At 33.7% G+C, this 17,348-nt stretch overlaps 1 protein-coding gene across 6 annotated transcripts in view; it reads right to left on the bottom strand.

Annotated features, from left to right (window-relative positions):
• EPHA7 (EPH receptor A7) overlaps positions 1-17,348 on the bottom strand; it is a 172,011-nt gene that overhangs the window by 18,386 nt on the left and 136,277 nt on the right. For 2 of the 6 annotated variants that reach the window (XM_036248100.1, XM_036248101.1), the window contains exons 6-9: positions 13,629-13,753; positions 10,145-10,328; positions 4,524-4,632; positions 3,896-3,951 (exon numbers count right to left, since the gene is read on the bottom strand). In XM_036248100.1, the coding sequence (XP_036103993.1) occupies positions 3,896-3,951; positions 4,524-4,632; positions 10,145-10,328; positions 13,629-13,753 (474 nt within the window). Of the gene's footprint in view, positions 1-137; positions 962-3,031; positions 3,052-3,895; positions 3,952-4,523; positions 4,633-10,144; positions 10,329-13,628; positions 13,754-17,348 lie in introns of those variants that run through there. The other 4 variants (XM_036248102.1, XM_036248103.1, XM_036248104.1 and 1 more) reach the window with 3 other exon arrangements.

Genomic DNA, 17,348 nt, shown 5'->3' with positions numbered 1-17,348 from the left:
ATTAGTAATGGACTTAGAAACACATTTGTAAATCTATCAGTCAGTCACTCAATCAAATATATACACTGGGAAGAGAAGACATTTCATATACAGGTAGCCTACTACACTGACAGCAATATTAACAACATTTAGACATCTTACTTATTCTTTTGGTTTATTTTTTTAAAGACCAACCATTGTTGACATATACATAAAATTAATACAAGATTTGAGGGCCACTATCACAGACTCAGAGAGAAATCTACTAAAAACACAATTTCATCTTTACCTTACAGGAAAATAGAGGCCAGAATGTACAAAGTCCAGAGTAAAGTTAGGAAATGTACAATATTCTTGGGATCTGCTAACCATGTATGACACAGTTGGAAAGAGGAATGGTTTATATGAACTTTCAATTATAAGGCTCTGGAAAGAGGCAGTCAATGCCTCCGAAAAGGTAGTCAAGATTCAAACAACATAGAATCATAAAAGTTGCAAAAGTTAAAATCTTCAAATGCTCCCAGAAGCATGCAGGTAACAGATAATGCTGTCAACTTTAAATCAAATTCAATTACAATAATGTATTCCAAATCAATCATCCGGTTAAAGACAAAGATAAGGTAGGCATATATTTGGTTATAGTAATGCAATGAAAAGAATTACACTATATCCTCACAAAAACTTTATTGTTTTTAACAAAGCCACTGAACAATCTTTTCATGAAATCTCACTATTTGGAGAACAATATATTTCTTTATGTATCACACTGCAGCCTAACTGTGTTTATGTCATCACATTAAATTAAAATTATATTTTAAAAATAAACACATAACAAACAAAAAGAAGCAGAATGTATAAAGAAAAATGGGATTTAAAAATCTTGATTTATTCTGCTGTAGTTGATTGTTTATCCAAAATTGATTGTCTTAAACAATTATTGTTGCAGTTTATAAAACTGACAGATGCTCATTTGTTACTAAAGCTGAATATGGAAAAACAAAAAACAAGAAGAAAAGAGAGAGGGGATAGAAAGAGAAAAGAGAGAAGAAGGAGTACAGGGAAGAGGGGGAAAGAGAAAAAGAGAGAAGGGAAGAAAACAATAGGTTAACCTCCTGATTGGCAGGCGGATGGAGAATGAGCCACCTTCTCCCTTTTTATTCTTTTCATCGTATTTTTTTTTTGGTTTGGTTTTGTGATAAGGGAGCTAGAGTGGAGGTAACCTTCTGCATCTCAAATGGGGTCTCTGATGGTTCTTTATTCAAGCTGTCATAAAACATTTTGACAGGCCACAGCAATTTTGGCATAAAAACATGAAATACTGCCCAGCTTGGATTCAAAGACATTGTTAGAAGAAATGGTAGGAGGAAACAAAATGTAAATTGGAATTGCTTCACTAAACTCCATTGTGTTTATATCTTTAAGTGTAGCACTTGGGGACATAGAGAGTTGAGGATGCCTGGACATCCTATTAAATTCAGTGCTCTAAAAGCTAGTTAAACGGCTGCTTTCATGTTTCCGTAAAAATTCAATCTGGTGTCTTAGCACCTAAGGAAATTGTTTGTATACTAAAGGAATAAAAGGACACCAACTTGTAAAGAGCTGGTGACCACAGTGTTGTACTTGACATATTTTAGATACAGTCATAAAATCAAGTAAAATGCCTGGTTCTCATCAAATCATAAGAAAAGATATTCTTGTGAAAGGGGTGATTCAAAAATATCAAGGATTTACCAGAGCAGGATATGTTAAGTGCACTTTGTTTCATTATTCATTTAAAAACGGATTTTTGAAATGACAAAACAGTGGCAATTTCTGACTATTCTGGTCTAGTGCTTGTCTCCCTTTAAGACGCTGAGCTTTTTTGTGTTTTAGTAGCTCACTTACATTTGTCATGAATGTTAAATATCGTAAAACCACCATTGATATTTTTGCTCTGGAGATGAAAACTGTATATTCAAGCTTATATTGTCTACATCGACCATGCAGTGCTCTCTTTTTCTAATTACAAACGGAATGTCAAATGTAAAAAAGGCAAATGGCATTAACATATTAAAACTGAGTGATGACAATTAAGCATAAGGCTATACATGTCTTATAGAAGCCATATTCCAGTTTCCCTCCTGCATTAACCTGCAAGCTAACACCAGATAAACTAAAATGTATTTGATAATTTTGAGATGTCTCAAAACACTCAGTAAAGGGAACAGAAGTGTCACACTGGCTGAGGCCATATTCAATGATTCCGCCATCAGATAATTCACAGATGGGCAGAATCAGGGATTCCAGGAACTACAGCTTTATGTTACTCTTCTATATACGTTTTAAACTGGATGTAAAAATTTAGGCATTCAAGTTTGGATCCTCTTTTTCCTAACTGCGGAAGTGTTAAAAATACTCTCTCACGTCATGAGAAGGAAGGAGGGTAGACTCCATTTTTACTGTGCGTCCTCTTACTGAACTCTGCCTGTGGCACTCTCCTCCCTGAGGATCACTCCTCGCAGAAAATCAGGGCTGGGCCAGCAAAGGAAGTGGCCACATCGGGAGCATATCTTATCATCTCAGAGGGGGAGGTGATGGAATCACATTATTCAGTAGTACTCAAGGGGAGATTCAAATTTTATGAGACTTGAGCCTTTTGCAACTGGGATACCCTCTTTACGTAAAAATAAATGATGCACACAAAATTCCTAGGGCTTCCCCAGGTCCCTAACAGGGGTCTGTGAGAGTGAGGGGCTCTGAAGCGGAGACTTCATAACAAAGCCACCTCTGGTCACACCTGTTCCTTTCATTCGCAGTATTCCGAATTCCCTTCCTGCCTTCAGTGGTTGGAATCCTAGAGTCTCATAAGTCAATTTGGATATATATGATCTAAAACCACTTCTATTTTGAAAACCGAAGTCATGGTAACTGCTGGTTCACCAAATAAGAACACAATAAAGAAACTCAGAAATGAAAATAATAGCATTCCGGTTTGCATCTTTAAACAACACATTTTCTTGATTGATGCTCATATAATCTTGAAATTTTAGAATGGGTAGATGACAATATCTTCTTAGATACTGACATAATAATTTTATAAATAACATAATAATACATATCATTCTATACTATACAGGATGTATCTATCCATGAAAAATTCTAGTAAAGATTATTGCTACTAAGAAAAATAATAAATAAAATTGTTCTTAATAGTTTCAAGGATTATCAGAACTAAATCATTTGATTGTTAGTTTTTTACTTTGGATGTGTAAAGTCCTAACATTAACTCATAAGACTCTTACTTTCCCCCCTTGCCATCCACGTTGAAGAAGAATAAGAGTAATGCAGATGGACATCTACTTTCTTGGTTCCCTAAGCCTTCTTCCGAATATGATTTCTAAAATGAACTTTTAAGAATCAGGTAACCCAAATCCACAGGAAAACATTGGAGGATTAAATCCCATTTTTATACTTTTTATGCTGGTAAAAATATCTACCAGTGATAGACAATGCATATTAACTGAAAAGAAAGAGGTTCCTTAGCCTCATTCACTGGGTGGGAAATTCTTCTAACTCAATATCAATTCCTTAGCTAGAACATGGGCCATGCCACATTTAACGGATTATTATTAGAATAGTAGGAAACATTTGGGCAAAGTTTGCAAAAGGAAAGATTGTGACATAAAAACAGCCTAATACCCTGCAGTTATATGAAAATTTCTTATGAGGTTACACTTTAGAATATATTTTATTTTTTAAAAAATTCACATGATATGACTTTCATTCTAAATATATCATCAAATGTTTTAAAGCAATACTTCGAGCTCATTATATAATTTCAAGCATGATGCATTAGGAACTTTATCATGCTGATATTAACAACCATGTTTCTGTGTTAACTGGGATACATAGAAGTGAAGAAAAGCCAAACACTTACAATGAAAGTAAAGCTCTTCATCCCCTTCTTGGTCAGCTTTGCTATAACCACAGTGCCTTAGGGAAAAAAAAAATCAAATTTGTGACAAACACAATCAATGATCTTACTATATATATTTAAAATTCAGTAAAATATACCTTAATTATTTTACAACATGCTAGTTAGATCTATTAATCAAATACAAAAACTTCCTGTCCATGGTTATAAAGGTAAAAATAATATAGCAATTCATAAGATTAAAAAAGGCACAGAATATAAAGTATTTGTGTAAGACAATATAGAGGAACATACTTTGTTGAGTTAGATTTATGAGTGAGTAATCATTTGCTTATACTTTTTTTTTTTTTCCTGGAAAACAACAGATTTTAAATGGTTCCACAACCATTAACTAAATGAAGACATCTACCCAATAGAAGTGGCGATACTCATCCTCTTAAACTAAAGGCTATGATTAAGTTCAAAGTATTTTGACCTTGGGAGTATGAAAACTTACTGACTTTTAATGTTTCATATCAAACAAAAGTGTCTGCATTTACTATTCTAATGTACTAAACAATAAGTAAGGGTGACATAATTCTGAAAAATCAATACACTTTATCATAGAGATTAGAATAAATTTGTGTTCTACCTTCTTCCAATGATGAAGCCAAAGACCATGAACACCAGAATGATGGTTCCTGCCACGGCAACCACAGCAATGATAATAACAGGGTTCTGTTCACTGGAGACGGCTGTAGCTAGAAATAGAGAAAGAGGCTCAGAAACACTCTATACCATGCAAGAACTTGAGAGGTTAAACAAAATCTTCAAGAGACATCTATGCTATCGAATTCACCTCTAATTTTAAATACATACATTATTTTGAAAAGAGGTAAATTTAAATGTTTATTTTTGCATTTTAAAGAAGTGATAAGGACAACACTTTCATCTATTTTATATTCCTCAGCTATAAAAGAAACCTGTAACATGCCTTATTGAATGTTTAGCTTCTGCCTCATTGTTGGAAACTTAGTTATGAGTTAGAGATAGAGATCTTTGATCTACAATTTGTTATTATCCCTATTTTTTCTCAGCAAGGTATTTGATCCCTCTATGTCTTTTTTTTCTGGCTTATAAAAAAGAAACCAAAATACACACTCTACATTTTTCAAAGCACCTTAAGTACTTTATCTTTTATATTATCAATATAAAATAAAAATAATTATGTGATCATAGTGAGTCATCACGAATTTATAATGCACCATAATTAAGGAAGAAGAGCAGAATTACTTGTATGAATTTGACCAAATATGCAACACATATACATGAGAGTTTAAGATTATAGAGAAGGTTAGCTATTTATTAAAGAGCAAACTTTCTGCAAGTACTTTAAAAAACATTTTAACATTATCGAATTGTAGACACTTTCTGTATGAGGCGAAGTGATTCTTCTATGCTCATTAAGGCAAGCCCAGCGGGACTTTCTGAGTGTCTCTCTGGGAACAGTATATGTTTACATGTCCTTCAAAGTAGCCTCTGATTCCAATTCTTCATCAAGTCACATGGCCTTCCTACTTCCTCTTTGCAAATTAGTGCCGTTTTACTTATATCGCAATTATCATATGTTCTCCAGAGTATTACATTTCAGGGCCAGTATAGGCTTCATAAAATAACCAAAGAAATACAAAACAATAAAAATATATTACAATAAATTATTCAGTTGCAAATATCATGTACTATATAATGTCCAGCTAATATGGTTTGCTTATTTCTGAAATAATCAATGGCTGTAATCCTTAATTTATAGCAGGATGGAAAATACTATCCCTTCTTGCTGGTGGCAAGGGACTAGGTCTCCAGAGCAATAAATTACATGCAGGCAGAGTATATCTTGCCACAGCATAAAGTGTTTTTCTTTTGTATTGGCCTTCCTTTAGTTTACCCATGTCTTCCTTCTTTTGATAACAAATCTCTTAATTTTGTATACCTATGCTAACTATAGATAGTCTTTACCCTGAAAAACAGTATAAACCACTTGGGTATAATAATTTCTGAACAAAGGTATGATACAAACTGCCCAACTCCACACCTGCTGATTTACTCTCCAAAGGAGAAAAACAAGGGGGGGGCGGGGGGTGGTGTAGCAACTTTTAAGCTTTATTTCTGAATTACAGCTCAACAAAGAAAAGACTTCAAGTATTTTTGTTTGGTTGGTTTGGTTTGGTTGTTTTTGTTTTTATCTGTCTCTCTATATATTAAGAGAGAAAAAAAGAATGAAGCAGTCTGTTCATGAAGAAGGAAAAATTATACACATATGTGTACACATTATTTCCATTCAATCTGTGTCTCATGGGTCTAATCCTTTGCTTGTCTTAGGTTCAGTTTTGCCCTTAGATTCAGAAACAGAACTCCAATGATACAACTGTACTCAGGTGAATGATGAAATAGAGTTTGTGAATGTTTATTTATACATTTTTATATATAGTCAGGGTCACATTTTAATCTTTCCATAGTCAACATTTATGGTTAATATTTTCAACTATTTCCTGGGCAATAATTTTTAAAACTGATTTATAATCAACATACCATGATTTAAAAATGATAAAAACAGTAGAGTTGATTTTGCACAGAAGGGGCTTTCTGGATGTATGCACAATGGAATAATCTGTTTAACTTGTCTTTTGAAGCAGTGTTCAAGTGACTTGTCTCCAGTGGCATCTTCCCTCTGGCTCTCCTTCTTAGCATAGTGAGTCACCGTTTCCTGACACTCTAAGAGCATCAGGCTATGCACTCCACTGGCACTTAATTGTAGGGCCTGCATTTGTACACATGTCTGTCTTTCACTAAACTTTAAATTGAAAGTATTAACTATGTCATGTGTCTGTGCATCCCTGATTCTTAGCCCAGCATGTTGTGCTACATCAGTATTTCTCATAGGATGGTTTGGGAACCATTGATGGTCCCTCAAGAGCTCTCCAGTGACCTGCACTGTCAAAACTATTTTCACATAATATGATGCAATTTGACTTTTTTACCCACATATGCTCACAAGTGCACAGAGGTTTCCAGAAGTTATATGACATGGGACGATGTCATCACCCTGACGGCCAATGAAATGTGTTTTAAATATTTTTTAGTTTGAATTTCTAATGTGGTGAATATTGATAGATATAATCCAAATAATCAAAATGTCTTTTCAGATCCTCCATATTTTTAATAGCCTGTAAGGGTTCCTGAGACCAAAAAGTTTGAAATAGTTGTGCTCAATAATAGAAGCTGACACTTGAGACTCTGTGTGCTGGGCACTGGACTTGGCATTGTGTGTACGCTAATTTATTGAATCCTCAGAATACCCTGTGACTTGGGTACAGCTATCCTAGCAACTAGGGTACAGAGAAGCAGTTCATCCAAAGTCCCACGTCTGGACATGGCAGAGCTGGGATGTGAAAGCAGGAATATGTCTACTTGCACTGACTAATAAGGATGATCTATTCTAAACTAATGACTGTGAGGTATTCATTCTTTGCTTACTCATTGTGTGTCTTCTGTGTGTCAAGCACTATGGAAGACACTGGAAAGGTAATAGTTAAAAAAGGAGATATGGCCCTGGCCGGTTTGGCTCAGCGGTTAGAGCATCCACCTGCGGTCCGGAGAGACCCGGGTTCGGTTCCCGCTAAGGGCATGTACCTTGGTTGCGGTTTGTCCCCGGCCCTGGTTGGTTGTGCGGGTGGCAGCCACTCGATGTGTCCCTTTCACATCGATGTTTCCCTCTCTCTCTCTTCCTCTCTCTCCCTCCCACTCTGTCTGTACAAAAAATGGAAAAATGTCCTCGGATGAGGATTAAAAAAAATAATAATAATAAAAAAAAAGGAGATATGATAATTCTTTCATCAACTTTGTATTCTAGTGGAAGAGAATATTCTCATGCTAAAAATCGCCAAATTCTTTTCAATACAAAAATCCATTTTTAACAGTTATTTCATGTGATGATTCAGGATCCACTACTTCATCTTTGAGTTGTACTTGCTTCATTTTTAAATAATGAATCTCAGCACACAATAAACAATAGTTTAGACAGATTCAAACCTATTTGGAAAATATTTTGAAATCTATTTTGAAAATATATTTTACAATGTTATGAAAACATTTTGCAAGTTTTTAAACCTAAAGATTTAAGTGATAAAAATAAAAAATGGATAGGTCAATGTGGGATAACTAACTGATGTTTTTAACTTAAGTTTAAACTACTCATTAGAATATGAAAAAATAGCATTTGAAATGTTTTATTACATAAGAAATCACAAATATCATGAGACAATCTAAATTGAAGACTACGATAACACATTTAACACAAAAACACTCAAATATTTTAATGTTGAAATCTTAGCTTAAAATTCTTTAATGTTTTTGGGGCCATTGAACTTATTCTCATTTTTAATCTTGCATACTCCATTTCAAAAATAATAATGAATAGCCCTGGCCAGTTTGGCTTGGTGGTTGGAGTGTTGGCCTGTGGTCCAGAGAGACCCGGGTTCGGTTCCCGCTAAGGGCACATACCTCAGTTGCAGTTTGTCCCCAGTCTTGGTTGGTCGTGTGGGTGGCAGCCACTCGATGTGTCCCTTTCATTTCAATATTTCTCTCTCTCTCTCTCTCTCTCTCTCTCTCTCTCTCCCACTCTATCTGAACAAAAAGTGGAAAAAGATCCTCGGGTGAGGATAAAAATTAATTGATTAATTAATAATAATCACAAAGAATAATGGTAACTTTCTAAAATTGATACTTTTGTTGCTACAATTATATAAAATAATTCATATTTTCAAATTTACTTCAATATGTTTTATTATTTGAGATTCCAAGAGTTCCTGCTTAGTTTAAAAATAAAAAAATTTGAAGGACAAATACTGTTACCAAATTTAACAATTATTAGGTAATGTAAAGGATATTTATGAATTTGTTCTACCTTTTAAAGATATATGAAAATATTTTTCGGATGTCAAATAATTCTTTGATCAAAATTGTGTTAATTTATATAAAAACACCTTATTAAAATTGAGGAAAGAAAATCATATAATATTTTTTTGCTCATTCTAGTTTAGAATTTTGTGGGGATGTCATATTGGCAAGATGGTGATGAAGTAATGGCTGGTGAACCATCGTCTGAGTGGCAGCATCAGGAGAAAGGAAAAATTTCATAATACAGAAACACATGCTGAGACATCAGCCAGCTGAAGAACAACCAGGAGGGGTACGCAAGCCTTCTGAACTTGCACTCTGATGAAAAACTAGGACTTCATCCCAAGGTACAGCTGCTTAGCTGCGATCCACTATAGACTCATGTGCTGTTGTGTTCCTATAGCGCATTGTGAAACACAAGCAAATGATAGGGGGATTCATACACCGAGGACATTTTATTTTTAAGCTGAGTGGTAGATATAGAGATATTCCTTTAAATGCACTAAAAATTTCATATATATTTTCCATATATTCTTTGGTATGCTTAAAATATTTCACACACAAAAAAGGATGATTAAAATAAAAATAAAAATAAATGAAAGTGCTAAGATCTTCCTGAACTCAATTTTTGAAATTATTGCTAAAGGGCAAGTAAATTAAATGAACACAAATTCTTAAATATCGTGTTTCTCTGGTCTACCCTGGTGTACATCCTGGGTTCACCTGGGGTTGATGTAAAGAAATAGCTTTCACTGACACAACTAGAATACATTCATTTTGGGATCTGTAAAACTAGCCTGCATATTGAACAAGTCCTACTTCTGTTCCTAACATTGTCCTTTTCAAATAAAGCTAGTATGTATTTTTTAAAATATATTTTTATTGATTTTTTTAGAGAGAGAAGAAGGGAAAGAGAGATGAAACGTCTATGTGAAAGAGAAACATAGATGGGCTGCCTCCTGCATGCCCCCCAACTGGGTTCAAGCCTGCCATCCAGGCGTGTGCCCTGACTGGGAATTGAACTGGGACCTCTCAGTCCATGGGATGATGCTCAATCCACTGAGCCACACCAGCTGGGCAAACCCAGTATGTATTAAAGAGACTAATTTAAATCACCAGTTTCTAACATTGTAAAACCAAACAGTACATTTTAAATTATTATTCTGAAGAACATTTACAAAGTACATATATGTACATATATATTCACACTTGAGAGCAAAAATTATCTTGAACCAAGTCATCATCCTCAAAAAAAAAAAAAAAAAAAAAAAAAAAGTCAGTTAGAGAGTAAGAATCCAAATCAAAGGTGGTAATTACCTTCAAACATTTTACCTGTAGCTTCCTCTAGTGTAGCAACATCAAGTCTGGGACTGTAGTTTCCATAACCAGCAGCAGTAAAAGCCCGAATCTGGAAAACATACACTGTTCCTGGCTTCAGGTTATTAATGGAGGCTGAAGTGGACTTGGTTTTTACTGTCGAGTAGGTACGTTCCCTTTGATCCTAGAAACAATAAATACATGGTATATTTAATTGTGATTGCAACCAGGCAGTTTGACAACCAACTTTTTTTTTTTTTTTTCTTTTTTTTTTGTCCTCACCCGAGGACATTTTTCCATTTTTTTGTACAGATAGAGTGGGAGGGAGAGAGAGAGAGAGAAACATCGACGTGAAAGAGACACATCGAGTGGCTGCCACCCGCACAACCAACCAGGGCCGGGGACAAACTGCAACCGAGGTACATGCCCTTAGCGGGAACCGAACCCGGGCCTCTCAGGACCGCAGGCCGACGCTCTAACCGCTGAGCCAAACTGGCCAGGGCTGACAACCAACTTTTGCAATTTATTTCAATTTACTGCATTGTTATTTTAAAGGGTACATTGTATAATCTGTGGAATATTGTACATTGAGTTGTTTCTCAAATAATATAAAATGTAAATGTGAACACATGTCTTTGTTCTATAAATTTCAAAAAGAAATAATTTTGTTAAAACATTTATGATATTTTGAGCTTTTGCTTTGTTGGTAGAGGGCAGAGTGGCAAGAACTATTTAGCCATAAAGAAAATCAAATGTCCTAATGACCAAGTTACGGTACACCTGAAAAATCTATGGTTTAGTAGAGGTCTTCATAATAAAGTTATTTTAATATTTTTCTTGAATGTTATACAGTAGGCAAAAAACTGTATGCTAAAATGAAGAAAGCTATTAAATCAAGAAATTTAGTTAATACCACTACCATAGTGCAGTGATTTTCAAACTGTGTGCTTCCAAGAATTTTTAAAACATGCAATACCTGACTATACAGTCAGGGGCACTGACCTTTTTTCCCTTAGGTTGTCAAATAAAAAAAATGAGAATAGCCAACACAATAATAAGTCGGGTGTGAATGTCCTATCTTGAACCATAAATATATAGGTCACATAATAGAGCTGAATCTTATTTGTTACATTGCATAATAAGGTTGAATCTGATTGGTCAATTCTTGGTACTAGAAATCCTATATATAAGTATAGGCAACTGATTTTTTTCAAAAGTGATTTTGGAGCAAATAGTGTAATTACTATTATTCGTTTTTGTTTGTTTGTTTGTTTGTTTTGGTAAATCAACCAAAATTATACCCATTTTTTTTTTTGGTCAGATTGGCAAAAAATAAATTTTTGGTGTGCCACAGTATTTTATTAATTAGTTTGTGTGTTGTGAGATGAAAAGGGTTGAAAATTGCTACCATAGTGACATTATCAATTGTTTTCATTAAAAACTATATTTCTAACAGAATTAACCACCTTTACAATACAGTATTTAAAGGGATATTTTAAATGAAAAGTATCAATATAAAAATAAAAGTATTGTATAATTTATGTCAACAATATTTTAAATAATATAGTTTAGTTCAATTTCCTCATTTTTCAGATATATAAACTGAGGCTTACAGAATTTAAACATGTGTTTATCATATCTATGATAAGACAAAGAATAAAACAAATTTAAAAATTCAAGAATATGAAAATTCCATTGAAACATTAAATGAATACAAATTTAAAGCTTAATTGATATGCCTCTAATAGGCTATTTATGAAAAAATTTAGAAAAATTACTCATCCAAATATACAATTTTAGAGTTTCTTATTTGTTCTATAGTAAATACCTGTGTTCAACTGTGACTGTCAATAAAATTACTCATTGAAATCTAAAAATGACAGTCTGGTTGTCAGATTTGTCTTCACACTGGTATTTACAAAAGTATAAATAAATTTATATTTAAACTGGATTTATGATTTATAGTGAAACTGATTCGTGATTGTCTTCATTATAATAGTTCATAAAAATTATAGTTGGTATTATAAACATAAATTTATCTAAAGAAAACAAGGTACAACTAACATTAGAAGACATGATATAAATCATATATTTACATACATTACAATTATTCTCTTTTAATGATTACCTAATTTGTAGGTTCAACAAATGTACACATATTTTGTTTCCATGATACAAAATAAAAAAGTATTTGAAAAAATTTATTCTAGAGTAAAGATTTGCAAAATATTTTGTTCATTGTGAGAAATTTCACCACATAACTTTCACTTTCAAAATGTATTTTATTACTTTTGAAGTCAGATGTCATTTCAGAAGGAATTATAACTGTTAGAGCTCTTTAGAAAGCAGATATAAAAGCAACATTAAAAACAAGGATTCCTTCAGAAACACACTTGAAGGGACAAACAATGTGTTCCCTAGTACAAGATGAGGTATTGAAAATATAACTTTTGCAGTGGGGTCACATTTTTAAAGGAAATTATAAGTCAAAAATTGTAAACTTAATCTGGACATTGAAACTAATTTAAACTATCTGTTTTTTCTTCAAAAGGAAAAACATCTATCACTAATGTACCATGTGCATGTTAATTTTTCATTAAGCTCCTATTTTGAAATGCTGTCTGGATGGTTAAAATGGTTACATGTATATTACAGCACTTTGGCTAACTCATGTAAGTCAATAACAGTAACACAGTAGTACTATTACTACTAGTAATAACAATAGTTCCCATGTTTCAAACTTTGAACCAGGTCCTTCTGTGAGGCAGAGCTGACACGGTAATTTGAGAGTGGGATACACCCAGCTCCCCCACCCTCCAGATGGGTCAGGAGCAAACACCTCATATGCTTAAATATATCACTATTTATTAAAATTTAGCCACTATGGAGATTAAAGGGGCAGTGTTTGGGTTTCAGCCACACGATTTTTCATGGAGAGAGGAATGTAAAGAAGTGGTTGGGGACATGATTAACATAACATAGATGAAGTAAATTTCAGGAAGAATTCAAAGGAGTGGAATATTATCATCCAATTTTAAAATTTAGAGAATAATACAAAGTTATAGCAGAAAATTTTTATATCTTTTTATTACTAAATAATTTGAGGTCACTATCATTATCAATAAAACCACACAAATAAAATAAGTCATTAATGGTCCAAACAGACATCCTAAAAGAAATATTTTTCAAAAATGCACCAGGTGGTGTGGTTTCGGTGGTACTGAAAGCATCCTCCACCTAATTATTATGATTTCAAAAAATGAATAAACAAATACACGACTTGTGTAACAGAAATTTAAAATACAGAAATTATAATTATAATAATGAACTAGGGTCCAAGGAGATATTTACCCAAACTGGCTAAAATTAACTATGAATTTTGAAGTACCTCCAAACAGTTGGCATTAGGACCGCCTTTAGTCTACAGCACAGGAGGATGACATGAGACACCCATCGCTGTATATTTCCTGTTCTTAGCACTTACTTTCTCGTAATACTTGATTTCATATTCGGTGATGACTCCATTGGGATGCTCCGGCTCCTGCCAGGAAAGCTCCACACTCCGCTGTAGCACTCTCTCCTTCATTACTCCGCTCACTTGCGAGGGAGCTGTTTGGACAAGATGTGTCAATAAACAATGAGAAAATTCACTGGATGCCTCAAATCAAATGTCACAACTGATCAGTTCCATGCTGTGCCAGTTTCATTAAGGTAAAAGAAAGCACCTTTTCATAGCTCACAATTCAGAGGCTAATGAATATTCAAACAGGACCTTATTACTGTTCATAAACCTTAATAGAAATTTAAATTAAAGTGCAAACAGCAGAAGATAGCATTGTTCAAGTTAGTGAAAAATGGAAATGATGGGGCTGAGAATGACAATTAAGCAAATGAATGCTAATTAAGGCTACAAAATATGATTTCAGATTAATCTCCAGTGATAAACTAAGTCCAAATATTTATTTCACATGCAACAGCAATACACTTACAGAAGAAAAAAACAATTTAATATCGTGCAAGAAAAAGTATATGAAATGGCTACTTTCATCTTCAATGAAAGGTATTACACTTTAAAAAAAAATGTTTTATGTCTCATGTGTGTGTGTATTCCCAAAGAATTCCAATTAACCTTGAAAAAAAATTTTTTACACTTCATTCGGTCAAGGGCAAGAAAATGCTAAAGCTGCTGGTATTCAAATATGTGTGTGAAAACACATACATACTCTTGCACATGTAATTTATACTTACGTAACCTAGGCCTCAAGCTTTGATAGAAGCAGTTCAAACTATAATTTTGCTTTCTCTTTCTATATAGATAATAATATGCCTAGAGTTCTTTCATTCTAATTAGTGGCATATACTCTTTTTGGTAGCTAAGACTGTGGAATGCAGCAAACTAATTTGCTCTGTCTAATTTGCTCAGTGATGATTAACTAGTTGTCTTCTCTGTCTAAATGAGTAGCTGCACTGGCTTGGCCGAATTTCAGGGAGGTCATTATGTTCCATGTATCATGCTCCATCTCATTCTGTAAAATATTTTCAGGCTGTTAATTTAATTTTCAGATGTCCAAATTTGTTAATAATCCTGCTGACAGAAAAGCAATTATATGGGGCCAAAGCTATTTAAGCAAGCTTCTGATGTTTATCCCTGTGGCTTTATTTTGTTTCTTCTACTTTTTAATATTTTCTTGTATTGATGTCTAGAAAAATACATTTTTCACTTCCTTCTGGCTTGGCGGATGTAAAGGAAGGACATGAAGATGCACGACTCCCATTTCCTCTCAGATTACTAACAAAAGCATAACTAGGGAAGATTAAGTGGAACAACTTTCGCTTTCGGGGGATGCAGCTGAAGTACTCAACACACTGTGTTTGCAGAATAAATGTGTTTCGGATATGTTTTCAATGAAGCAAATTTCTAATAAGAAACCTTATTTTTGCCACCACTCTTAAAACGTGACCATATACATGCAGTGAAGAAGAACCTGTTTCTAAAGTGAGTTTTCTCTCCACCCAGCCCATCGTGATGTTCAAGAGGCTGCTTCCTCAAGCCATACCCTTGGGTAACAAACCCCAACTAATCGTAAAGAGAGATTTTATTTAGCAAATAATCTCTAATACTGTACATTACTTAAAATCATTCAGAAAAATCTGTATTCTAACTCTAATTAGTAAAAAATAGAATGCAGCACAGGTAAAAATACTGTAACACCCAACGCATGAAATTATCCAATAACGCTGCTGGTTTACAACATGTTGTGTGCCATGTGAAACAGGTTAGCTGAAAATAGGTTAGAGAGCTAATAGGTGCCAATCTCTAGGTATCATTCGAATAGCACACATGGCTTAATACTATTTCCAGTTAAGTCAAACTGCAAGTCATTTTGATTAGTTTCTGTCCTTAAATATTAAGGTAAAGGAGGCAGGAGACACTGAATTCTCCAAGGTATGGAGGAGACTTGGTGTATAAATTTACTTCTTTTAGTTTCTGAAATGTTGCAGCAAGATCTAAGTATAGACTGAGACTTGATTTCTGCAAGTTGCACACTAAAATTATATTCATTGTTTCATCATGGAAAACACATTTACCAATAAAATTATGGTTGTTGGAGGTTAAGGAGAAATACGTAAAAATACTTTTCAAACAGATAGCACTTTGAAACTCACATGTTGTAACTAATAGTACAGTAAACCACATTTCCCCCCTCCTCGTTTGCACAAGAAGCCACATCTGTAAGTGACTATTCCCCCGATTTTCTATATATTTCCTTTAAAAAAAAAATTATCCCTTGGTGATACGATAGCAAATCACATGTTTAAGACGATCAGAGACAGAAGTATTAGCCCATGGCTCTTGAGAATAGATAAGTTGCATGATAGGAAAAAATCCCTGCCTTACGTCCTTCAAATACAATATTTTGGTGCAGAAAAACTGATAATATTTCCCCTTGAGTTTCAATATCTTAGGCATAAAGGATATAAAACTCAAAAGATACACAGCTAAGCTAGTCAGATTCTAATAGGTTCATTATTTTTAGATACATTTATATGTACAAGTAAAATTGAAGCTGAATAAAATACTCTAATCTTAAAACTCTATGATTTTTATAGTGAGTATAGATGATCTACTAAATTAAACACATTGTTACAATTTCACTAAAAATATACTCACGCTTACACTAAAATATTCAAACAATTAAATTATATACATAGTTAACAACTAATTAGGTACTATGACCTTTAAATTATAATTTCCACAATTATAAAAGTGAAATAAAATATATTATAATTAGCCCTGGCTGGTTGCTAAATGGTTAGAGCGTCGGCCTGCGATCCAGAGAGACCTGGGTTCGGTTCCTGCTAAGGGCACATACCTCGATTACAATTTGTCCCTGGCCCTGGTTGGGTGGTGCGGGTGGCAACCACTTGATGTGTCCCTTTCAAGTCGAAGTTTCTCTCTCTCTCTCTCTCCCTCCCACTCTATCTGAATAAAAAATGGAAAAATGTCCTCAGGTGAGGATAAAAAATAAATAAATACATACATATATATTTTATATATATTATAATTAGAATTGATGTGAAGTTAATAAGTAGTAACCAACAATAATAAATTCCCTGAATTTGAAAAAGTAGGAGAACAAATACATCATATAGAGCAGCTTTTAAACATGAATTTTTAATAGGGTTTCTAACAAATGATTAACAGATTCATTTCTCACCTATGTTTCTAGAAATATAAAAAATTAATTTTAACTGAAGAAACAGATGAAACATTTTTGCCCTTAAAGATCTTCATGACTTATTGGGGACATATCCGGAATCTCTGCAAATGACAGTGAAAGGTGACCTTAGAAAATTCAGAAGAAGGGTCCTGTGGTTCAAAGGAATAAATTTCAATAACACAGAAATAAGGTTGATAAAGTTGATGCAACAGGAAAAAGAAATCTACTAACACGAGGAAGGTCAATTTGTGGACTGGCTTTGTTAGTGTGAGCCTTGGAATAAAAACACAATCAACAAGAATGGCTGGTTTATGAACAGATCTGAACCAATCAACATTTTACAGATTTTGTGCTTCAAGCACACATGCACGACTTTTGATCTTAATCAATTTCTAATTAAAATACAAAAGATACATTTAAATTTAGAGATAAAATAAGATTTATAAAGGCTTGATTTCCCCCCTAAAATGTTAAATTTACCT

This window comes from Molossus molossus, unplaced genomic scaffold, assembly GCF_014108415.1.
Source record: "Molossus molossus isolate mMolMol1 unplaced genomic scaffold, mMolMol1.p scaffold_m16_p_8, whole genome shotgun sequence".
NCBI lineage: Eukaryota > Metazoa > Chordata > Mammalia > Chiroptera > Molossidae > Molossus > Molossus molossus.
Note: the sequence above shows the minus strand (reverse complement) of the source record. Positions and strands in the feature narration are given on the sequence as shown.